The following is a 25,094-nucleotide window of genomic DNA, read 5'->3' as shown; positions in this document are numbered from 1 at the left end:
CACCTCCAGTTGGGCCCTACTTCCTACAGCATCTGTAGTTTCTACAAAAGCACCACCAGCTACAGCGAGATCAAGTGTCCAAAACCTGAACCAGTGGGGACAGTCCTTGAAGGACAGTTCAGATTCAAACCATACACCATCCCATTTAAAAATAAAACAAAGCAACACAAAACACTGTGCTGGTTGTGTTAAAAAGAAATCTGCGAAGTTGATTATGACCCTCAACAGTGAGCTTTGGGAATCACCACAGGCCACTTGTGTCATGTGGTCTTTCTAAGATAGGTGTCAGCACATACGACTGCAGGCTGAAACCAGCCCTTTGAATTGTTAAGAAAGTCTTACTGGAGAAACTCATTAGTTAACATAGCTCTCACAGCCAGATGGATGAGTTAAATGGTTTTTGGAACAGACAACCTGGCCCCCAGACTCAAATGGCCCCTTTTAAGAGCCAGTTTCTAACATATACCTGTTCCCTTTGCTTAAACTTCGAAAGGGCTAGCCTGGATCCTCTGGCCCACCCCAGCCTCTGCTCTCAATGATGTTCCTTCCATGTTCTTTCCTAATACTAACAGGCCAGCTGGAAAGTGGCAGTGATGGGGTTGGGGTTTGGGTGTCCTAGACATGGGGACAAGTCCTTTCCTAGATCCTGACGCCTGCTCTGCTCTGCAGGTCTCCTGGGAATGGTCGCACACATGATGTACACACAAGTGTTCCAGGTCACTGTGAGCCTCGGTCCTGAAGACTGGAGACCTCATTCCTGGGACTATGGGTGGTCCTTCTGGTAAGTGGACCTTCAGGTACTAGAGTCTGCGTCATGCTGGGTACACTAAAGAATGTGTCAGGGTTCTGTGGCTTGTGAATGTGAAACCCATGCTGTCTAGAACAAGGGTACTTACTCAGTGCTTTGACTCAGAAGCCAGGATGAGGTGGTGTACGGGACAGGGTCAGGGGTGGAAGGTGGGCATACACAACCAGCTGGGACTCTGGCTTGTTGCCATCAGTCTAAGTGAAGAGACTCTGCAACTTCCCTCAAGGCCAGTGACTCCTCCACAAGCACAGATGAGGCCTATCTCTCTCCAGCATGGGCTGAGGTCCTGAACTTCCCTCTGATGGACACAGGTCCTTTTATTTCTCCTGAATGGTCATGGCAGCTGGGGAATGGCTTGAGAGTTGTGGTTCACACAAGTAGACCAATCTCTGGAGCCAGGGATAAGCTGCACATGGTCCAGTGGCAACTAGGTGAACTGCATGCTGGGTGAGCACAGCTGGATCCAGGAGATCTGGGGCTTTCCTCAAGGACCCAGTCTTTTCCTCCCTCTTCCGCAGTCTCCCATGGCTTCAGTCTCAAGCAGCTTCCCTCAAAGTGGTGGCAAAGATGGTTGCCAAGCACTGCTTCCAAACAGCCCCTTACAACTAACAAGGGGCAGGGTGGGGGGGATGAGGAGTGGGAAGTGGAGGTAGGGTGGTTCCTTTTCTGACCTTGCTGGTAAAAACTCATTGGCTTAGCAAGAATCACGTGATTATCCTTGAGCCACATTTAAATACTGGGGAAATGAGAAGGATCTTGACCGGCCCTCCCCGAGTCACCTGGTCCAAAGAGTCCCTTCAATAGGGATTGGAGAGGTCCACGAGGACACTGGAGATAACAGTGGAGGGCACTCTTACCTGACAGGAATGGGCTAGAGCACAGTGCTGCTGGCCTTGTCCTGATGGCTGGAGACAAATGCTGGCTGAGTTGTTTGCCGTACGCCTGAGCACTGTGGCCCTGGGCAGCTGTTCTCCATGGTTTCAGGGATGCAGCTGTGGTGGCTCAGGTCCCATGGGTTCCAACAGGGCTCCGGGTCAATACTCAGGGAACTGAAGAAACCTGACTGGGGACTGCAGCCTTGGTAGCAGAAGGGACCTGAGTCCCAGTGGTCTGGTTCTCAGCTACAATGAGTGACAGGCATTCCAGGCATGGTGCCCTGTGCTAGAGCACTCCACAGCCTTCTTAGGCTGCTGCCATCCAGATTGGACATGAACAGTGACCTCCTGTTGCCTACTGGGAACCAACTCAGGCAGGGTAGAACACTTGCCCTGGGTCACACAGCTTTAATGCAGCACTGGGATTTCTCTGTACCCAGCTCACTCAGCAGTCCCTGGATCCCACTACAGCACTGGGCTCCCAAGCTGAGTCTGCTGGTTTTGACCATGGCCCTGTGTTTCCCTTGGTCCCGACTCCTTTGCCCACACTGTCTCCCACATAGTACCAGCTTCCTCGGGACTTGTTAAAGCCGCCTACCACAAGGCTCAGATTAGGGCTGACACATTCGTCCGTGTCACAGAGGCCCACGGGACAGGTAACCCCATTTCTCATTCCTTGGCCAAAGGAGGCCAAGGCCAAAGGAGGCCATCTCTTTTGCTTATATGTGAGGACACTTGTCATAATTCTGGTCTAAGCCTCTCTGGCTCACTCCAGGCAGGGTGTAAGAGACCAGCTTTGAGGGAGGAAGCCCCAGCCTCCAGCTTCAGGACCAGCAGAAGCCTGAGGCTGAGGACCCTGGAGCACTGAGCACTCAAGGCTGCTGAGCGTCCTCTGGAGGCCACCCGTGCTACAGTCAAAGATCCCCACAGTTAGGTGTGTGGTGCACTCCAGTCAACGCATTTTGAGCAGCCCCGCAGGCACCCATGGCAGTGCTGAGGGTGGCAGACAGTGAGACATTAGGTCAGGTTCAAAGCTGACCCTAAGCCCTGCTAGCTGTGGATGCTGGCCAAGTTCCTTACCCCTGTGTGTCTCAGCATTGTCTGCTATAAAAGAGAGACGACCGTTTCTGCCTCATGGGGCTCTGGAGTGACAGCCCCTTTGCTGTCTGTTAGTGAGTGGCGTATCACTTGGCATCTACTCGGCCCAAGGAAGACTGCATATCGCGTCCTATGCCTTTGCAGGCTGCCAAGGCTCAGCAGGTTGGTCCTAGCTTGGAGACTTCCATAACCATCTGGTTCACATTGCTGAGGGGTGACCTTGGAGATAGCTCAGCACAGTGCTGGCTAGCATCTCGTGGTGACCAGGGTGGCTTCTCGTGCCTGGAGGCTGGTACCTAGGGACAGCATTCCAAGATCAAACATATCAGGATACCCCAAGTGGAAGCTGCAGGCTTGGTGTGTGAGGTCCTATGTCACTCTGTGGCACTCTGTGGGTAAGGGGCAGGTGCAGGAGCCGCAGCTCTTGGTTGAGGTAGAGGTTCTCATAGACAGAAGTGGAAGAAGTAAGGCTGTGCCTTGGAGTCACCTGGGCTGAGGTAACCATGCAGGCTTGACCGATTTCCTGCATGTGTGAGGCCAGCTTATGGTAGCCAAACAAAGCAGATGCTCTGCGAACAGCAGGGGTCGTGAAGGATACCTCAGCCCAGATAGCCAACCGCCCATACTTGGAGGAACACTGTTCTCTTCAGGTGTCTCAGGTTTCCCTAGCCTCCCAGAACACGCCAGGCAAGACTATGGTGGGCATCCAGCTGGGATGAGGAGATCCAGGCTGGCTATAGTAAGAACCGAGCGTGCTAACAGCACCACTCCTGCGTCAGAAAGTTAGAGAGTGTGGAATGTGTGTCCCCAAGTGACTGAGCCTCAGTTAGCCTCAGAGGTTGCCTGCTGCCTGAAGCACCAGTCGGCCTGTGGCGGGTTTGCTGGGCCTGAACCTACACTGATCGTTTTCTCATATCTGCAGAGCGTGGACTGTGGTGTGACAGTGTGGGCTCCGGCTTGCAGCTTGTAGGAAGACTTGCCTTGCCTGTGCCTAACTAGCTGGGTTAGGTGACAGTGCAGCTCAGGCAGGACAAACAGTGACTGGCCTCTGCCCTCCAGCTCTCCCCAGTCTCTGCCATGACCTACTCCCTCCTCACCTGTCTGTGAGGGCCAAAGAGCACAGATGCAGTCCTGAACGAACATTTTTTTTTCCGTTTTGTTCTTGATAAATTGTGGGGGGAGGAGAACCTTCCTGATTTAACACACACATCAACTCCCACCCTGAGCAGTCTCTTCACACACTGTAAACCAGAGCAGCCAGCCCTAGTGGCACATTCTTGGAAGCATTTGGGAGGTAGTGCCATGAGGGTTATAAATTTGAAGCCAGCTAGGGTTTACATGTGAGACCCTGTCTCAAGCATACACACACACACACACACACACACACACACACACACACACACACACACCTAAAAGGCCCAGAGAGGCTAAATACTTCAGTCCAGGCCACACAGGAAAAGAGTGAGTTGGGTTCCTGGGAAGTTTGTCTCCTGGCCTATGAGTGATCCTCTACACTGAGCCCCTTGTCCTGTGGACTAAGGGAGCCTCACTGTTACCCTTCCTTCCTTTCCCATCTCCCTCTCCCTATGGAGCTGGGAACTATGGTCTGCTTTCTTGTTGAGGACTTCTGGACAGCCATTCTGCGGTCTGGTCCCAAGTGGGCCCCTCTGCTCAGCACTCTAGAATTTCCTGATGGTCCCAAGACCACTGGGGACATTTTGCTGGGTTGGCTGGTGTCCTGCCTAGAGACTGTGGTCAGTAGATACTCTGGCCTTCTTTTCTGTTAGATCAAGGCAGCAAAAGGGTTATGGCCCACAGGGGTCCTGATGGCCATACCTTGGAGACACCTAGAGCCTGCAGTCATTTTGTTCCTAACGCTCTTGGGCTCAGAGGGTGGCCTGGGTTAGGTCTTTGTGCCCTGTCCCTAACAGTGAGCCCATGTCCTCAGTCTACAGGTGTCTGTGAGAGACCTTCCCCAATGCTTTCTTATTGTCTACCTCTGTGCAGGCCCTCGATGGCAGAGCAGCGCCTCCAATCTGTTCTCCAGCTTCTGCTTGCCTCTGTGGCTCCTGGGAGACACAGGGGGTGGACAGCCACACTCTCCTGTCACACCACCTTCTCTCTTGTCCCCAAGTGTCTACTGTGCTCTTAGCTGTGAAACCAGGCCAGCCACCCCCATACTTCCCTGCAGCAGCCAGCAGTGTGAACAGCAGACACCAGAAGTTTCCAGTCTCAGAGGCTCCAAGCTGTGCCCTGTGCAGGCAACTGGAGGTCTCAGGGAGAAAGACAGGAAGATAAGAGTTGGTGGGGTGTGGCCTGAGCCCCACCCCCAACCCTGGCATTCCAGGGAGACAGTGTGTTCTTATCTGCTTTTAATCTGTTTTTGTTTCCTCTGTGTTACCTCATTTGCTTATTCATCCCACAGTTATTTATTGAGTACCTGCTGTGTGCCAAGCTCTGGTCTTGGTGCCATGGCGTTAGCAGTGAACCAGGTGAAGCATTTGAGTCTGTGGGGGAGGAGTAACCACAAACAAAGCAGGATCACAGCTTCTAGGAAGTTAGGGTAGACATGTCTCCCACTGTTCCTACTCTACATGGCTAAGTCCTTGTGTGGGCCATTGCAAACAGAGTTGGAAGAATCTGGACATTGGAAACAAGCCAGGAGACTGAATGGAGGAGTAGCAATCAGATGTTCTCTTCCTAGAATTGGAGCTGATGGCATGGAGGACACAGACATGTCCAAAGGCACAGACAGAATGACAGTCAAGGATCAGGAAGGGTCACAGTCTTAGACACTTCTGTCACCATGATAAGCAAAAGGAACTCAAGGGAGAAAGACTTTATTTTAGCTCACAGCTCAGATGTCTGGTCCATCCTAAGAGGTCAAGGCAGCAGGAGTTGGAGCAGCTGGTCATATCATGCCCACCACAGTCAGGAAGAAGAGGGTAATGAATGCTTGCTCAGCTCACTCCTCTATGCTGTCCAGGACTCAAGCCTAGGGAATGGTGCCACCACTTTTAGTCTGGGTCTTCCTACCTCAAGTGACTTAATCAGCATAGTTCCTCACAGGCACACCCACAAACTGAACAATGCCTCACAAGGGTGCCTAGATACTTATTTTCTAGGTGATTCCAGGACCTGTCAGATTGACATTGACACTACCCCACTAGCTGTTAATGGAGACTAAAACTTTAAGGCAAAATTTCCCTGTTTCAGGAAATCCTTGTGGTTCCCCACTCTTGGCAGCACAGACGGAACTGAGATGTTACCTCAGCAGACCTCATTGAGGTGTCCCGCTTCCTCACTTGCTGTGTGGTACCAGAATGGGGAGCCCCATATCTAGATCAGTAGCAAGCCCTCCCACTCAGTACAGTGAAGACCATATGGGATATATGAAGTTGGGATACTTTCAGATGTAACAAACACCCCATGTGCCCCACTCGAAGGCACTAGTGGGGAGCCAGGGATTGCCAGCTTACCCAAGGTGATGAAACCACCTTCCCATAGAGCCACGGAAGGCAACGAGGAACAGGATGACACACCCCTGCTCATCTCTGGCAGGATGTCAGTAGAGGTGTGCTGGGAAGCCAAAAGGCCAATTGTCTGCCTAGGAATCCTTACCACCTTGAGTGGTGCCTACTGGGAAACTTGGGTTCTTATGCTTACTTTCTAGTTACCTGGTGGGGCTCCTGGTTTTCTTGCTGGAATATGGTCAACGGAAGCCAACTGAAGCAGAGGATTAAACAAGACCCAGGATCTCTGTAGAAAAGTCCAAAATGAGCCAGACACAATGGCTCATCTCTGTAATCCCAGAGTTTGGGGAGGCAGACTCATGTGTGAAAAAATAATAGAAAGAAAAGGAAACCATATAAAGTTTGTTTTCTGGCCGCAATGAAATCTAAGAAAGATGGAGGGAAATCAGGAAACAGTTGCAAACTAAAGAACAAACTTCTCAACAGTGCCTGAGGCACAGAAGGGGCCTCCAGGAAAACTTTAAAATACATTAAATGAAAAAAGTTAAAATACAACTCAAAAACCTGTGGGGCTAAAGTAGCACCGAGAGGGAAAAGGACAACACTGGATGATTCCTTATCAATGAAAGAGAAAGACTGGGGCTGGAGGGGCAGCTCAGTGGCTAAGAGTACTTGCTGCTCAGTCACGAGGACTAGAGTTCAGATCCCAGCTCTGAGTGGGCAGAGATAGTAAGATCACTGGAGCTTCCAATCTAGCCATGAAAATACGAGGCACATGTTCAGGGAGAGATTGTGTCTTAAAGGAACAGGCAAAGAGTGAGAGAGGGGGATACTCAATGCTTTCTGTCCTCAGTGTGCACACTAACATAATACATAAGCCGCTGCACACACGTGTACGTGCAGTCAAACACTCACACGGGCGCACACAAGAATGAACAAATAAATGCATCTTTTAAAAAAATGTTTTAAATCAGTAATGAAAGTTTTCACTCCAAGATTGTAGAAAAAAGAAGGTTTAAAATAACTCTAAAAACAAACGAGAGAAAGATAAGAGCAGAAATCAGCAAAATTGAAAATGAACAACGATGACAAAAAAGAACCAGAGAAAAATCAATGAAGCAAAAAATCTGCTTTTTAAAAAACATGGCAAATAAAATTGACAGTCCCTAGCTTTTTCAAAACTAAAATGAGGTATGGCCGTGACAGACCCCGAGGACATCAAAAGCATAGCAAGGACATATTACAAACAGCTCAGGACACGTGCACTTGACAATTGGATGGAACGGAGCTGTTCTTTTAAAAGCACAGATGGGTACTTCTCACTCAGCAGGAAATAAGTCGTCTGGATATTCCAGGAACTACTAAGAACATTGAAACAATAGTTTTTAAATGCTCAAAAAGAAATCTCCATGCTCACATGATCTTACTGGAACATCGTGCCAAATATTTAAATAAGAATTAATACCTATTATCTGTCAGGTAATAGAAGATGAGAGAACATTTAGCAATTTATTTTATGAGATTAGTGTTATTCTGATATTAAAATCAGACAAAGAAGGTGCAGAGAGAGAGAGAGAGAGAGACGCGCTAGACTATTAGTTTTCTTAACCTGTCAGCGAAGAGTGGCAAATAGGTGTCCAGAATATAAGAGTAGTGTAAACCATGTTGAGGAAAGTTACCCAGTTATGAAGAATTTGAAACCTACTCAGTGCCATCAACCACATCAGCGGCCAAAAGAAGGAATAGCACGTGATCATATCAACTGACACAGAAAAGCACCTGGGCTACTTAATGTCCTTAATAATTCTCCCAGAAAACAAAGATGAGTGGGAATTTCATCTTGATAACAAAAATTGATAAACGTCTATTGACAGCACTGAAATAATGTTGGAGAACATCTCTGTGACACTGAGAATCCCACTGGAGGTCCTGGCTAGCACAATTAGGTATAAAAGGCAATCAAAATCATAAAGATCAGAAAGAAAGAAACAAACCACTCCCATGTGCAGATAACGATTATCTGTGCAGAAATACCCAAGGAATGCACCAAAAGTTTTACAGACTGGACCAGTGAGTTCAGCACAGTCTTAGGCCATAAGAAGAAAACAGAGTCAGTTTTATTTCTATAAGCTGACAATAAAAATTTGGACAGAAAAATATAATTATATTTATTAGAAAAAATAAATTCATAGGCATTAAACTAATAAAGCATTTCTAGACCCCATACGTTAATAATAACTGAAAAACTCACATGAAAGAAATCATTGATCTTAATAGTAGGCTGTATTCACAGATCAAAACACCCAACATGAGGTCTATTCTCAAAGTAGAAATACAAGTTTAATATGATTCTTATCAAAATTTCAATGAGACTTATAGAAATACACAGGATATTTTAAAATGAAGATGGACATGCGAAAGAAGCAGAATAGCTAAAAAAAAAATTTTAAAGAAGGAGAAAGTAGGGCGACTCAGTCTACTCAATTTCAAGACCTATTAAAGCTATAGTAACCCAAACTGATATTAGAGTGTGTGTGTGTGTGTGTGTGTGTGTGTGTGTGTGTGTGTGTGTGTGTGTGAGGGTGCGCAGGGAGGTAGACACATCCATCAATGGGACAGAACACAGGGATCCAAGGGCAGACTCAAACAAATGCCTGCTTAGTTTTTGACAAGAAGAGCCAGTCAGTTCAGTGGAGTGAGGGCAATGGTTTCCACAAATGATTCTGGAGCTATTGGACACTCATCACAGAAAACCAACCTTCCTCTAAATTCTGCATTAAAGCAGGTCACAGGCCTAAGCATAAGATGTAAACTTATAAAGGTATTAGAAAAATACAGGAGGAAAACCTTTGGGAATGAAGGCTTAGCAGACATTTTTTAGATTTCACTTCAAAGGCATAAAAGGAAAAAATCAATCAGTCAGCCTATTAAGAGGCTGACAAGGCTTGCTGCAACTATGAGTGTCTTTAATCCACACGTCTGACAAAGGGCTAACATCTGATGTGGTGTTTTCAAAGAGAGATGCCCGCCCCCCCCCCCCGCCCCATAGGCTCGGGTATTTGAACACTCGATCCCCAGATAGTAGTGCCGTTTGGAGCTAATGTGGTACAGCCTTGCTAGAAGCTACATCGCTGAGGGCAGGCTTCGAGGCTATTTATCTTCATCCTACTTCCAGTTCCCCTCGCTGCTTTGTGCTTACGGTTGAGGATGCGAGCTCTCAGCTTCCTGCTCCGGCCTCTAGGACTGCTGTCGCTGCCATGCCTCCACTCTGCCATGATGGACTCAACCCCCTGGAACCTAAGCCTACATAAACTCTTCCTTACGTTTCCTTTGGTTGTGGTGTTTTATCCCAGCCACATAAAAGGAACGAACCCACCTAGTACACAGAAGGAACTGAGCTCTGAAAGCTAAGAGGACAGCAAGAACAACCAAAGCTCCCAATTAGTAAGTGACCTGTGGAGAAGCTATACAGATAGCACAGACACAAAGTTCAACACCTTTAGCCATTAGGAAAGGCACGTTGGAAGCACGATGAGCTAGGACTATGTGTCTCGTAGAGCAGCTAAAATAGCAAATACTGGCCCAATTGAATGCTGGTGGGCTGAAGAGACACACACATCTCAGCAACAACGAAGAAAACTATTGATGGATGTACTTCGAGTCACTCTCCAGAGAACCGCTAAGTGAAAACAGTCGGCCCAGACATGCGGGCTGCATGATTCCACCTATATCAAATGCTGGAAACGTTAGGATTCTAGAAATGAAGACCAGAATAGTGGTTGCCAAGGGCCAGAGGAGGTCAGGAAAAAAAGTGGATGTGGTTATGAAATGGCAAGAGGAGGGATCCACTATGCGCTGTCATTTGATTATGACTACTGCGTACATACCTTGGTTCTGATACTGTGCCATAATTGCACTCATTTTGTAATGTGTTGTAATTGCCAAAAACTGGGTAAAGATGTTACAAATCTTCCCATATCCCTATGCATATTATAAGTTTATTTGAATCTATAAGTACCTTAATTTTTTAATTAATTTAAAATTTTAAAAAATGATTAAAGGGAGAAAAGGTTCCAAGAAAATTGTAGGGTGTGGTAAGGATGGTGAGAGGGGGCTGAGGAGGTGACACTGGAGGTGAGAAGTAAGAAGCTGGGCTGGGAGCCTGGGGAAGCTTAGACAGGAGGGAGGACCAAGGTGGGACAGGGTCATTGTTGTTTGAGAACAAAGGGGGCTTGGGTGGTGGCTGGAATGATAACACTGGGCTAGCTCAGGGCAGCTCTCCCTTTAAATGAATGTCCTACATGGACAGCAGATGGGGTATGGATATGACATACAGGTCAGCCTGCCTTTGTGTCTGCCCAGTAATTTCTGTCTGCCTCTGCTCTCTCCCTGGAGCCTCTGTTCCCTCTCTGTAGCCTGGGCTCTATCCCGACAGCCTAGACTCCAACCCTAATGTATGGACTTCACCCCTACACCCTAGGCTCCATCCTTATAGCTTTGGATCCTCCCTGTCTTCGTTAAGCTTCAGTTGCTGTGATGAAACCCCATAACCAAGAGCAAACTGGGAGGAAAGAGCTGATTTCACCTGACACTTCCAGGTTCATCACTAAGAGAAGTCAGGACAGGAACTCTAGCGGGGCAGGAACTAAAGAAGAAGCCAGAGTGGAGTGCTGCTTGCGTCTTGCTCCCCATGGATTGCTCACCCCGCTTTCTTATACCATCCACAACCACCTGCCCTGGGGGTGGTCCTGCCACATCAATCAATAATTAAGAAAATGTACCTACTCACAGGCTTGTGGTGACAATCTTATAGAGGAATTTTCTCATTTGTGGTTCCTCCTTCTTAGACAACCCACTGTTGTCTAGTTAACAGAAACTAGCCAGGACAATCCCATGGCTTGGGCTCCATCCCACAGCCTGGGCTCCATCCTTTTCAGCCTTTTGCTTTGCTTGGATCTCTGCCTGCAGACTTTCTGCTTCATCCTCTGGTTGGGACCATTCAGAGTAGGAGTAAAGGTTTAGTTAATGTTAATATTTCTGGCTGTAAGGACTGAAAATTCAGCCTAAAACTAACTTATGTGAAAGAAGGTGTTTGCACAGATAAGTAAATAAGGACTTTTGTTGCCTGTGGCAGAAAACCAATACAAAATGACTGATGAGGAAAAAAAGAATCCAAAGAAAAGGATCTGGGTTTCCATGAGGAACAGGTTCAAGGACAATGGCGGCAGCTCCTTGCTGCCTCTGCTTTCTCCAGCTTAAGTCTCAGGTTGGGAGGTGACAGGACTGTCCCCAGCAGTTACAGATAGACAGCTCACCAGGTCAGTAACCCAGGAGAGATGTGGGCTCTTCCCTACAGTGTTTGAGATGGTGTCTTCAGATCCAGACCTAGGCCGTGGCCACATCCCTAAGGGCTGAGGCAGCAGAAAACAATACTTGCATTGCCCAGGGCCGTAGTCAGGTACTCACTCCTAGAGACTAAAGGTAAGCCAGATCCATACAAACTATGGCCCTGAGAGATGGAGGTACTGTTATCAGAAGCAGGAATGGATGCTGAGCAGGTTAAACCAACACTCCAGAATTCTCCACACGAGCTTACTTCCTCATTCTCTCACCTCGGGGTGTGAGCTCCTGCCAGGAAACATCCCTGACTTAGCAGGCACCTCAGCTACACTGCTCAGGAGAGAGCACTTGATGATGGATCAGCTTTGGCCACAGCCCTGGTCCAGTCATATTCATTCATTCATTCATTCATTCATTCATTCATTCATTCATTCATTCATTCTGTGTGTGTGTGTGTGTGTGTGTGTGTGTGTGTGTGTATGTGTGTGTGTATGTGTGAGTATGTGACACATTGTACACTTTAATAGGCCTGGAAATCCTCAGAGAGGCTGACACCTTAAAAATGTCTATTATAGACACTCCAGGCTTCTAGAAAATCTAAATTAGCTCCAAAAGGTGAGGAACCTATTAGTGGGTTAGGCATGGACGGAAATAGGTGATTATTGAAGATCTATTTGAGAAAAGCTGAATCCACAGACTTTTCCTTTACTCTCCTTCTGGAGTTCGCTCAGGCTGTTGTCAAGAGGGAAGGAGGCAGGGCTTCCCTGGAATAGGGATTGGGGATGACGGTATTCAGAGACCTACAGGTGGGCTGTTGGCAGGGGGCAGCCTGGAGCTCCCAGGTACTGTGGTGCTGGGAGAGCAGAAATGAGCCCATAAACTGAGACCAGAAGAGAGTCATCAGCTTGGATAAAATCAGGCCAGTGGGACTGGAACTAGGCTGACTCCCCACTCCTGGCACTGTGTGAGTATACAATCCAGATCAGAAGAATCAGGCAGGAGGCCATTTCTAGAACTGAGTCTGGCTTTGGGATGAGTTCAGTGCCCTCATCAGGTAGGGCAGCCAAGCAGTCCAGCTACAGGAGGAGAGCAGACTGTCAGCCAAGAGGGACATCAGAACTTCATCTCTCAGTGGGACGACTGCTTACATCCTGAATCACAAAGAAGTGGGAGTAGGAACTCCTTTCCAAGTAGTGGCAATAAGGACAGTGAGCCTTTCCTAAGTGCCTTCACATGCTGGCTCTAGTCTGGTGTATTCAAGAACCAACTCACAAGACTGGATGTAAGGGGGGGTGCATGGCACAGAGGTCAAAGGTATTTTCCAGGGGCATATGGGAGCAAAGATAACTTTAACTCTCATGCTAAACATGCCTGCCTCCTTCTCCAGAGTCAACTTCAGTCTCTTTAGACATCCCCACTCTAACATCCCTGCCTCCCACCGTGTGTTCATGTACTCTGCTAACTCTTACCTCCATAGTTTTGCTGTCCCCCCTTCCAGGACGTCCTTTGGCCAGGACTTGTTCATCTCCCCAGGACCAATGTTGTCATCACTGCATCTGGATGACTGTTCCCGATTCTCTCTCACATTTCTCTTACAGTAATGGCTAAGTAATGTGTCTTTGTCACAATGTGAGGACCACTGTCATTCTTCCAGATCGAAGTGGAGTGGGGACCAAGTCTCAGGGCTTGTAGCTGTGCTCAGTAGACAAATAGTGTGTGGGCGAGGCTCCTTGTCCATACCCACCCTCACTGTGGCATCTCTTTCTCTTGGTCTCTTGACAGCTTGGCCTGGGGTTCATTTACCTGCTGCATGGCGGCGTCCGTCACTACGCTCAACTCCTATACCAAGACAGTCATTGAGTTCCGGCACAAGCGCAAGGTCTTTGAGCAGGGATACCGGGAAGAGCCGACCTTCATAGACCCCGAGGCCATCAAATACTTCCGGGAGAGGTCAGTGCATGCATGGTTCTCTCTGGCCAGTACTAGGAGTTTGAAGTCCAGCGTCTAACCTCAGTAAACCCAAGACCTCATTCAAGACTGGGACAAATGGTCTGATTAAGGTGATCTTGGAGGCGGGACAAACTGGGTAAGATAGGTTATGGACTTTCAGATTTCTGGGACATCGAATGTTTTGTGGGCATAAGATTGCTCAGGACTTATATGACCAGATTATAGTAAACTCAAAATGAAACAACATGTGAGTGGTAGCCATTCAGCCCCAGGCTATTTCAACTGCAATCAGGAGGCTGAACCATGGTCTCCTTCTTGAGTATCGTAACAGTGCTGTAAGAAGGGATTGGCAGCAGAGTTGGTGATGGCCACCGGAAGTTGAAGACTTCTCAAGGTCAGGAACAACACCTAATTACCTATGTCTCTGGAAGTGATATGGGAACAATGTAGATGACAACAAATAGTGCATGGGTGGCTAGATAGATAAGTGGATACATGGATGGATGGATGTGTGTGTGTGTGTGTATGTATGTATGTATGTATGTATGTATGTATGTATAGACAGTCAGTTGAAAGGTTACATCTGGATAAGTAGGTGAATGAGTAGATGACTGGATAGCAGATAGATGGATAGATGGTTAAATATATGGCCAGATATGTGAATGGGTGGGTAGAAAAGGGAGCTGGTAGATAAGTAGATGAATAGATAGATAGGTAGGGGTTGCAGAGATACACCGATAAATGGGAGGATGGATAGATGGATAGGTACATTGCTGGATGAATATGGATAATTGAGTGATTGGATTTGTAGGTGACTGGGTGGATGGATAGCTAGGTAGGTGGGTAAGTAGGAAGGCGAACGGGTAGATGAGTCAGATGGATGGATTCATGGAGGGAGAAATACAGGACAGGATGGGCGGCAGATGGGTGGAGGATGAATTAGGCCACCCCCTGTCTAGTCCCAGCTTAGGGGTTCTGAGCCCACCTCGTTCTTTCCTCTTATTTCCTAGCTCCATCCACAGTCACTCCTGTAGGCTGGCTACAATCCAATGCCTCCCTGCCCAGCTTTGCTGGGATCTCTTCTGGGCCACAGGAGGTGCTGCTCTCATTACTGCTTTCTGCATGCTGAGGAAGCTGTCCGCCCAGTCAGGGCCAGTGCTCCCCTCAGAACTCTTGTCTACTTCTAGGCAGGTGGGAGCTGATGACAGCAGAGGCAGGGGCAGAGGTGCCTCACATCCTGGCCACACACAGACCATCCTGCCTGAGCCGGGTGCAGGAATCTGTAGGAGTCTAAGAATAGCTGATGTGGGCCTGGGGTCTCCACTCCAGTGTTTCCCCTGGGTGCATCAGTTTCCCCCCAGTGCCGGGAACGGAGCCCAAGGTCTCATGTATGCCAATACCATTCTCCCACTACTGAGCTTCACCAAAGCCCACGCCACCTTCCGTTGAGTGGAATCCCAGACAGCCATCCAGCTATGGCTGTCTCACATAGCTGTGCTAGGTCCTGTGTCTGGCATCTAACAGCATACTTGAGACCTCCCATTGGGCATTACTAGCTTCCTTTGATAGATGAGGAACATGGGACTCAGAGGTGTGAAGATCCTCATTTAAAGCTGCACAGTAAGAAGGAAATGGGCTCAAGTCTGTGCAGTTCAGAGGCCGAGCCTATTCAGAACTGGCCATGTCCCCAAGAATCAGGCCACCTGATGGGAAGAAGCTGACTCAGCATCAAACCTAGGGATCTGCCTGGGTCTACATAGGTGTCCTGAAACTGTGGGCACATCTGCCCAGTGTTCACAGACAGTGTATGTGGGAGTGTTGGGGGCTCTTACTGCTGATGTGGGAGACTCAGGAATCAGCCTTCTCAAAGGCATGGTGCTTTCTAGAATGTCCAGGAGGCTGTCAGCAGTGGTGGAAGAAGGCCTGGGCCTCCTACTCACAGGAGAAACCACACTGAGCAGGACCCAAGCCCTGAGTGCCAGCCTGCTCATGAGAACACCTTCCCTGATCCTTCCCTCCTCCCCTGCCCCTTTCTCCTCTCCTGCGTTTCTTTTTTTTGGGGGGGGGTTCTTTTTTTCGGAGCTGGGGACCGAACCCAGGGCCTTGCGCTTCCTAGGTAAGCGCTCTACCACTGAGCTAAATCCCCAGCCCCTCTCCTGCATTTCTTAAAGCCACATTCCAGATAAGCCCTATACCCTGTCCTTGGGTGTGGGGAGAGGGGGCTGAGACAGAGGTAAAAGCAAAGCTCTTAGTGGGTGAAACTGAGCAGCCCCAGAAGCACACCGTCAGGGTAGGTAGAGGACCAGAGGGAAGAAGATGGGCCAGAGGCTTTTTAAAGTAGAGTCAGACCATGCATGCCACATAGAGTGGAGGATCGGCCCCCGTGTGATTATTCTAGATCTTTCTCTGCCTTGGTCTTTCCTCTGCCTCTCATCCCTTCTCCCACGGGTACTCCAAGTCTGCCCTATTCTGGGCTTTTGCATTCATGGTGCTCTCCCTGGGGTACATAACAATTCACCCCTCTTCCTGGTCACTCTTCTGCATGTGTACCCTGCATCCTTACGATGGGGTTAGTATCACCTGGTACCACTTAAGGCACTCCAAGTCTCCAGGAATGTGCCAGTGAGAACTCGTGAGGTGCTTTCCTGGTGATCTGGTGACCCTTGGGAGCTCTGGATGCTGCTTCCCTCTTGCCAGGCATTTCACTCCAGTCTCCTTATCTGTAGACAGTGTCCTGGCAGAGAGGAGGCCATTGGTTCCCAACATGCTCAAGAGCTTGTCCCAGCCCAGCATCAGTAGCCAGGACCCAAGGCGGGCAGCCTTCAGTGCTTAGTGCTGTGGTGAATGGCCTGAAGCTCCCGATGCCCCATTAACACTACAACTACGCGTTACACTTCGATATGATCCAACTGGGGAAATTGCATTCTACACTTGGGAGGGAGCAGCTCAGACTATGCATACCCCACCCTGTCAGCAGCTCTCATCAAGACCCAGTTCCTGAAGCCCCAATGGCTCTGGCTCGTGATGAGTGCTTCCCGGCATACGTGTGGAATATCACTTTGCACATTCATAACTTAACATTATGCAGAGGTTCATCAAATTTGATTTCCCTTCCCTCCGAGGAGAATGTTTCAGCTCTGCTGCTCTGTTCTATTTTCTTCCTTCCTCTCCCCCACCCCACCCCCCAGCTCTTTGCCTACAAGCAGCTCGGAGCACATGGCTTTGTTGCATGGCTTTCGCAGGGCAGCTGAGAGACACACAGAAGGAGAGCCGTTGGGAAGCAGAGGGGCAGAGGGTGCTGTGGTTGGATCGGGCTCTTCGCTGCTGTGTGACTTGGCTCTAGGCAGCAGACAACTCTGGGCCTGTGTCTTTTGCACATGAAGAGAATCCAGAGCCCTTGGCATCTGGAAATGCTGACATTTTGTTCCCCTGTGGTGCATTTGACTCAGGGCCTGGCATGAGAAGAAAAGGGGGAGGGGAGGGGGAGAGGGAAGGAAAAGGGAGACGGGGGGGGGGGCAGGGGGAGAGAGAGAGAGAGAGAGAGAGAGAGAGAGAGAGAGAGAGAGAGAGAGAGAGATTGATTTTGTCCCTTCTCCTAATGGCCTTGTTGGGCCTCTGAGTGTAGCTTGGAAACCACCTGCTTAGGATAGAGGCAGAACAGGGCTTCAGATGGGTTGTTAATCTTGGAACAGCTCAGCCTGACCCACACCCTCTAAACACCCCAAGTGTGGCTGACTCATTGATTCCCACAGAATCTCTAGGAGGTGCGGGTAAAAGTGGTGTTGTCCCTACTCCACATATGCCGAGTTGAGGCCCAGAGGGGTGCTGTGATTTGTTCAAGGCCACACAGCTGGCTAATGCCATCCCAGGCCACATAGTCACCATGGCATTTAATCTCAGTCCTGATGACTACTATGTGGCAGGAATAGAGTAGCCTTGGCTACTCAGAGGAGGGTGCTGAGGAGTCTCCAGGTGGAGACTCCGCAGTGCGAGAGGCAGGCAGGGCAGGTGCATGCAGGCCGGGAAGTGTGAGCATCTGGCTCCGACTACCCCCATTGCCACCATCAGGAGAGGAGTCTGCATCCCACCCTATCTACTTTTCTGAGGTTGCTGCTCTGGGAAGCTGTTGGGCAGACAGGCCTGGGCTGTCTCTTCCCTATGTCATCCATACTGTCACCCGAGGTCCTTTTGGAATTTTCTCAACGAGAGTCCTTCAAAGGTGTGAGGGGCTGTTAAGCAGGTTCTGAATGGCTAGGGACTTTGAAACATTGTGGTGTGCGTGTGTGTGTGTGTGTGTGTGTGTGTGTGTGTGTGTGTGTGCATGTACCACATGTATGTGCACATGTGTTAACATATGTCATTCTCACAGAAGAGGGCAGGTCATACCACCAGGCTGGCTGACCCAGCCCCTGGAAATGGTATGTCCCAAGTCTGCGAAGCCCCCAGAATTCAAGAGTCCCACTGTCTGACTGCCAGCTGTCCCCAAGGAGGGAGTCTTAATTGGCCTCCTGGGGAGTGGGTGGGAACTGCTGAAGGTAGGCAAACATTTGCAGATCAGGGGTTCTCCTGAATAGTTAAATACACAGATCTGGTAACAGCACGTGAGAGAAAATAAGACCTGTTGGGTCAGACCCTGGAGAGAATTCAGCCGCACTGAACAAGCAGCCTGCCTCCCTGTGGATGCAGTAGCCTATGAAGAGCCCAGAGCTGCTTGGGAGGACGCTCCCACTCGAGGCAGCCTCCTGCCACCGGCTTTCCTCCTGCTTCTCGGCTGTTCTGATGACTCATAGCACATGCTCATTCCTCGGCTCGCTGTGTGTCAGCCTTTCCTTCTGAAGGGAGTTTGCTCTTGCTCTCCAGCATGTCCCAGCGCATGGATGCACAAGGGCTCTGTAGTGCAAGCGTTGTTAATTAGAAGCAGGTCAGCTGGGGTTTCCCATAGCAGCCGCCCTTCTAGCTCTCTGCCTGCACCGAGCCCTGAATCCTTGTGGAATCAGACTTTGAATTGAGTCTGTAAGCTGGGCTTGGTGGCAGAAATAGTGAGCTCAGATACTCCTGAGGGTGAGAACGGCAAGTTCAAAGCCTGTCTGGCCTACAGAGTAAGTTTAAGAGCAACTTAGTAAGACTGACTTTAAAAAAGAATAAATAAATTTAAATTTTAAAAAAGAGAGAGCTGAATGTCATAGCAGACGCTTTAGCCCTGGCACTTGGGAAACAGAGTCAGGTGGATCTCTGTAAGTTTGAGGCCACCCTGATCTACATAGTGAAACCCTATCTCAAAATAAATGAATGAATGGATAAATAAATAAATGACATAGGTTTAATCATTAGTACTGCAAATACACACACACACACACACACACACACAGCATATATGTATGTATACATATGCGAGAAAACAAATAGAATGACCCTGGGTGTGTGAGGTGTGAGTCCCCTCACCAGTTGCTTCACCTCTGGTGAGTCCTGTTGTCTGGCTGGAGAGTGACTGTGTCCTACCTCCTAGCCTGGTCATGAGGTGACAGCAGCTGCAGATTTAGTAGGAACATCCTCTCTAGCTCCCTGTTAGCCTTTAGAGACCTCCTTCTGTGCAGGGAGAATAATACTACCCCATAAGGAAGAGGTATGTGGCATCCTTCAAGTGGATGTTTTTTATCTTGTAACCACTCCTAGCAGAAGAGTAGAGACTCTGGGTCTCTCTGTTGACTATCTGACTACTAAATCAATGGGCCCCAAGGAACTGGCATTTCCTGGGATTCTCATGCTGAAGGCTGCTGCTTCCAGGGACCTGCTTGTCTCCTAGGGAGAGATTTCACAGGGTACTGAGGGCTTATTAAGCACCTGCCCAGCCTAGTCCAGAGCCCAAACAATGACAGGTTAGTGATGGACAGATGGGCAGACAGACCATACCTTAAACCACACCTCCTTTCAGGACTTCGAAGATGGATGTTTGGGGGTTGGAGTTGAGGTCACCATTTCTCTGTATTAGTCCTCTTCCCAGTGTAGACACATTGAGTGAGTCTCCTTTCTCGTTGTGTCATATGGGGTAAAAACCATTGCATAAGCCCCCCCCTGAAGCCAGATCTCACCGAGTTTCTCAGACAGTCACAAAACAAGCTGCCCTGCTTGTCAGGGACCTGCATGACATTGTCATTCCTGTGGGGTGAAGGGTACCTCTGCCAGCTCAGTGGCCAAACATCTCAGCAGCCCCAAAGGTTGTTCTGAGTCCACCCCAGCACCACAATCCTTCTTCTGCTTGCTACTGGGCTGTGTGGAAGGCCTTTCTCCCATCCTCACTTCCCACTCATGACACTACCCACGCCAATCTGTCTCCCAGGCCCTCCTCGACCCACTAAGGCACTCTCAGTAGCCCGTACAACACACTCTGCCCAGTCCTGGCTTTCAAGATCTACTGTCTTGGTTCTGTAGCCCCCGCTTCAGGCAACCCCAACCAACAGTCCCCCCTCTTAGTCTTCCTGATGTTTTCCCAGGGGGTGATTTCTGCCCTTTTCATTTGCAGGGCATCTGTAGGACTCTTTGAGCACAGCAGTGTAGCAACTGAGACAGAACTGACCACCCACAAAGATCACTCAGAGTTTGGACACGGGTACCATCTTCTTCGTTTCCCACCCTCCTTCCTCTCCTTGGTATTGCTAGGTGCCCATGGGCCCTTGGCACAGTGAGCCCTCCTCTTCTTCCCTCACTGACCACATGGCTGAGGACACCCACATCTCAGAAGCCCACTCCTTGTTGCACTTATAATACTTCCGATTTTAGCTTCTAGAAGTTACTGCCCATCAACACGGCTAGACTCACGTGCTTGTCCTCCAAACTCAGTGCAGTGTATTTGGTTCTCTGTCCCAGTTGCATGTTTCTTTTGCAGATGTCCAAGCTGGTGAAAGCTGGGCCCCGGTCCCACAGCTCGTCTTAGCCCAAGACCAGTGAATTCTCATCACAGCCAAACTAGACTTCTGCCTTAGTCCCTGTTTTATTGCTGTGAAGAGACAGCATGACCAAGACAACTCTTATAAGAAAGCATTTAATTAGGGGCTGGCTTGCAGTTTCAGAGGCTTAGTCTATTATCATCATGGCAGGGAGCATGGTGCTGGAGCGGGATCTGAAAGCTACATCCTGATCCATAGCCAGCAGACAGAGGCACTGGGCCTGACTTGGGCTTTTTGAATCTCCAATCTCACCTCCAGTGACGTACTTCCTCCAGTAAGGCCACACCTCTAATCCTTCTGATCCTTCTCAAATAGTTCCACTCCTTGGTGCCTAAAGCACCACAGCCTCTCTTACCTATGTGCCACCTCTGCAGCTTCAGATACCCATGAAACAGAAGCCAGCAAGTCATCAGTTTTAAATACTGCCCTTCCCCTCATACATACACAACAGCATTCTACTATGCTACCCTGGGTATCCTGGAGCTCTGTATGTAGACCAGGCCAGCTTGGACACACAGAGATCCATCTGCCTCTATCTCCTGACAGTTGGAATTAAAGATTTGACAGTGTTTCCTTATTTCTTGCTTCTTGTTGTTCTAAGTGTTTTTTTATTTATTTTATTTTTATTTTTATTTTTAGCTAGGCACAAACCTATAATCCCAGCATTGGGAAGTGGAGGCAAAAATATTGTGGATTCAAGGCTAGCCTGGGCTACATAGTGAGACTGTGTCTCAAAATAAAAGTTTTTTTAAATGTTTTATTACCAGATCTTAAAGTCGATCTCTCACTGTGTCTGAGTTATGAATTAAGTTTTCCATGGGTGTATCCAGAGGGAAAGCAGTGTTGTATAGGATTTGGCACAGCCCTGGGCTTCAGGACCTACTGGAGTCTCAGAGCACCTTCCGTAGATAAGTGGGGATAGCTGTAGTTCACACAGGCTTGAGTCACCTCATACTCACCTAGGTGAACCCGGCAATCCCCCAACGTGTTCCATTTTTTACTCCAGAATCAATTCTTCCAGTAGCCATTGCTCAGCAACACTCTGAAATGATCAGTATAATGGCCCCACCTCTTCACCCAGAGTACTGATGGGACTTCCAGGACATCATGGGAATGCCCCAGGCTTGCCACGTGTTCTGCCTCATTCTTTGCCTTCCCCAGTGTCTCTGATCTGCTTGCGCTCTGGGCATCTAAGCATGAGCACATGATCATACCACAGGTAACATGGCTTCCGGACTGCTGGCTGTGCCCATTCCCTATGGGACAGTCCTCAGGATGGTGGAAGGGTCTTCTGACACAAATGAGGAGGTCATTACACCATCCTTGGGGACTTGCAATAGGAGGAAACTTGTGGAGGCTTCAAAGATGGCATGGAAGACGGTGTTCTGATGGGACTAATGCTGGAGACCTCATGTATTTTCACCCTTGCCATTCGCAAGATGTCTGCCTGCCTCTTTGCAGAAACTGAGACAAAATAAAGCACTCCTAAAGACCAGGCCAGAACATGAACACAGTGGGAAAATGCTCTTTCCTCATATATTCTAAATGACTCATCATGCAAAAGAAAGGGAAAAAATTAGAAAATGAAGTATCTTAAAACCCATCTGGTTCTCCTTCTCTTGGAACTGCCCTTTTGGTGGGATGTTATGGAATCTTAATTTACCATCTACGGGCCACTTATTTCTTTTAATTCTATTCTTCATCCCCTTCTAAATTGACCATTTAAAATCAATGTGTTTTTTGTCCTCTGAGGCTGTCTTCTGGATCTATAACTTTGGAGTCTCAGATCTACCTTTGAGGAGGCTTTGATGGGATTTCTCAGGGTCCTTGCAGGGCACTGCTCCAGGTTAGGGTCCTTTGAAATGTCATTTCTGGGAGTTGTGTGATCCCCGGGATTTAGAGATTGCTGCCCAGAAGATCACAACACCATCACATTGCTCAGATTGACACAGCTGATCCACACCAGCATTGGAAGGGAGAACAGAGAGCAGAGGGTGGTCTTCAGAGTAAGAAATGATGGAGGGAGTGTGGGAGGAAAAACCGGAAGCAACATCTGGAAGAAATGACACTTTCTAAACAACTCAGCTTCTTCCTACCAACTAGCTGGACAGAGAAACAGTTGGAGGAAACTCCCCTCCTGCAGACCCTACATTACAGGAAAGCCAGGAGATCTAGGCCTAGCTGTTGTTCTCAGACTCAATGGGATTTTTCAGCCCACAGTATGAGTCTCCATAGAGCCCATGAGAAAAGCATAATTTAACCCTACACTCAAGACCAGTCGCTCAGAATCTACATAATTGTGCCTTTGGGTAATATCTGTGCCCATTAAATTTGGAAAACATTGGGCTGTGAAACAGAGCAGATACCAACCCCAGGATCCCAGGTGGCAATGTGGTCAGCAAGGGTCAGTGGTTGGGCAGGGACTACTTAAAGTGTTCAGAATTGAGATGCCACCTTGGTGGATTTTTCCTTTGATGAGTACGAAGTGTCCTTCCCCTTCTCTTTTGCTTACTTTTGGTTGAAAGTCTATTTTATTAGATAATTAGAATGCCTACTCCAGCTTGTTTCTTGGGTCCATTTGCTTGGAAACCCTTTTGCTAGCCCTTTACTCTGAGGTAATGTCTATCTTTATTGCTGAGGTGTGTTTCTCATGTGCAGCAGGATAATGGATCCTGTTTATGCACCCAGTCTGTCAGCCTATGTCTTTTTTTTTTATTAAAGGATTGAGTCCATTGATGTTGAGACCTATTAATGAACAATGATTGTTAGTTCCTGTTATTCTGATGATGGTGGTGGTGGTAGTGGTGGTGGTGGTGGTGGTGGTGGTGGTGGTGGTGGTGGTGGTGGTGTGTGTGTGTGTGTATGAAAGAGAGGGGGTTCTTTTCTTTTGATTTGCTGGTGTGAAATTATTCTGTTTGCAAACATCTTCAGAACAGAAATGGTGGCCAGTGCAGGCTCTTCTAGCTGATACCGCTGGGAAGTTCAGGCCTACCTGGTATGTGTGCACAGGGGTACATAGAAAATGGAGAGGAAGAAGACCTTTCTCACAGGAAGCACAGAGCCAAATAGTGGAGGCTGCGGCTGAAAACAACTGACCTGGGGTCAGGGAAGGGAAGCTGACTTTGAGGATGGCTCTGATGGGATATTGTACAATGGAGGCCATGCAGGGAATGAGGCAAAGCTGATGATGGGTCCCTGCCCACCTTGACCATCTTGGTCCCATTTGGCTGTAGCCCATCTAACTACGTGAGAAGACTCGGTCTACAGAGGTCTACTGTGCACTGGGTTCTTCTCCCTCTCTGAGAGCCAGGGTCCCTTTGCACTACCACCCTCCCCTGTGGCTCGTTTGCTTTCTGGACACTGCTCTCAGCTTTGGCCATGACTGCCCTTGGGCCTGGATAGAGCAATTCAGTGGCTTCTGGGGCAGGAGGTTGTGCATAATCACCAGTGAGTCCATTGACCCTGGCTGCACCAGAGTGCCGACAGCTCAGTCTTTCCTCTGCTTCCTTCAAAACATGACTGTTGGGTCAGGCAAGGCACAGCAGGCCTGTCATCCTAGCACTCAGGAGGCTGAGGCAGGAGGATCTCACATTCAGTGCCAGGCTATATAATGGGATCTTGTCTCAAAAGTCATCAAGAGAGCTAACTGGGGTGGAAGAAGGACACATGGGCTGATGTAGTAAAGGAACACTTCTCTGTAACTGGAGCTTCGTGGTGACACTGAGTGTGTCCCTGATGACAAGAAGACTGTCAGCTATGGGAATAATGAGGGCAAATGGTGACGGAAGTTCTGGATGGGTGAGTTTGTCCTATGCTGGCCACACACAGCCTTAGGCAACAGGTACTACATGCCCACCCAGTGGATGAAGGAATTGGGACAGGGGACATGGGAGACATGGGAAGGACAGAAGACATGTACAGACTTAAGCAGCCAGAACAAGGTAGAGCCACAACTCAGAAGAACCTGAGGCCTGAAGGTGTATGTGCCACATCCCATGTGCCTGTTCCCACCTGCCACCCATCAGAGTGTGGGTTCCACCAAGCCCTGTCAGTCCTTCAAGACACTTTCTGTATCTCTTGTGATGGCTCACATGATCCTTTAAAAGGAGAATGCAAAACAAAATTATTTCCCAAGAAATTTCTGCTCAAATCATAGATGGGTCATCTCGTGACGTTTGCAGTTGTTTTCAAACATGAGCTTGATGTCCCTAGGGGATGTCATGGCCAGGAGCAGCCAGGGTTGGAAGCTCCTGTGTGGGGACCAGTGGAGGCTTAGAGGACAAGATGATGTTTGACCCAGCAACCTGGACAAAGGCTAGCCCTGCTGGGCCTCAGCACTCCCCCTGCCCCCCGCCACAACTCCCTTTGCTTTTCTCTTCCCTCCTCTTAACCTTTGTTGAGACAAGGTCTTTGCTTTCAAACTCATGATGCTCCGGTCTCAGCCTCCTCTGCTGCCATTCTAGAAAGAGCCAGTTTCTGTGCAGTCCGTGTGGCAGATTCTCCAGTGCAGGCCCCTATCTGCTGCCTCTGCAGGGCCGTGGCAGGAAAACACAGGATCCAAGTGAGGCTTTGGACATCTGAGGATCTGGGACACTGGGGTGGGATG

General features: G+C 48.8%; 1 protein-coding gene across 3 annotated transcripts in view; it reads left to right on the top strand.

The window, feature by feature from the left end:
- Positions 1 to 25,094, top strand: part of Gsg1l (GSG1-like) — a 213,914-nt gene that overhangs the window by 173,526 nt on the left and 15,294 nt on the right. For all 3 annotated transcript variants that reach the window (NM_001419662.1, XM_039094643.2, XM_063271351.1), the window contains exons 4-5: positions 670 to 781; positions 13,377 to 13,544. In NM_001419662.1, coding sequence (NP_001406591.1) covers positions 670 to 781; positions 13,377 to 13,544 — 280 coding nt within the window. The remainder of the gene's footprint in view (positions 1 to 669; positions 782 to 13,376; positions 13,545 to 25,094) is intronic.

Source organism: Rattus norvegicus, chromosome 1, assembly GCF_036323735.1.
Source record: "Rattus norvegicus strain BN/NHsdMcwi chromosome 1, GRCr8, whole genome shotgun sequence".
NCBI lineage: Eukaryota > Metazoa > Chordata > Mammalia > Rodentia > Muridae > Rattus > Rattus norvegicus.
The sequence above is the reverse complement of the archived record's forward strand: the minus strand, read 5'-3'. Positions and strand labels throughout refer to the sequence as shown.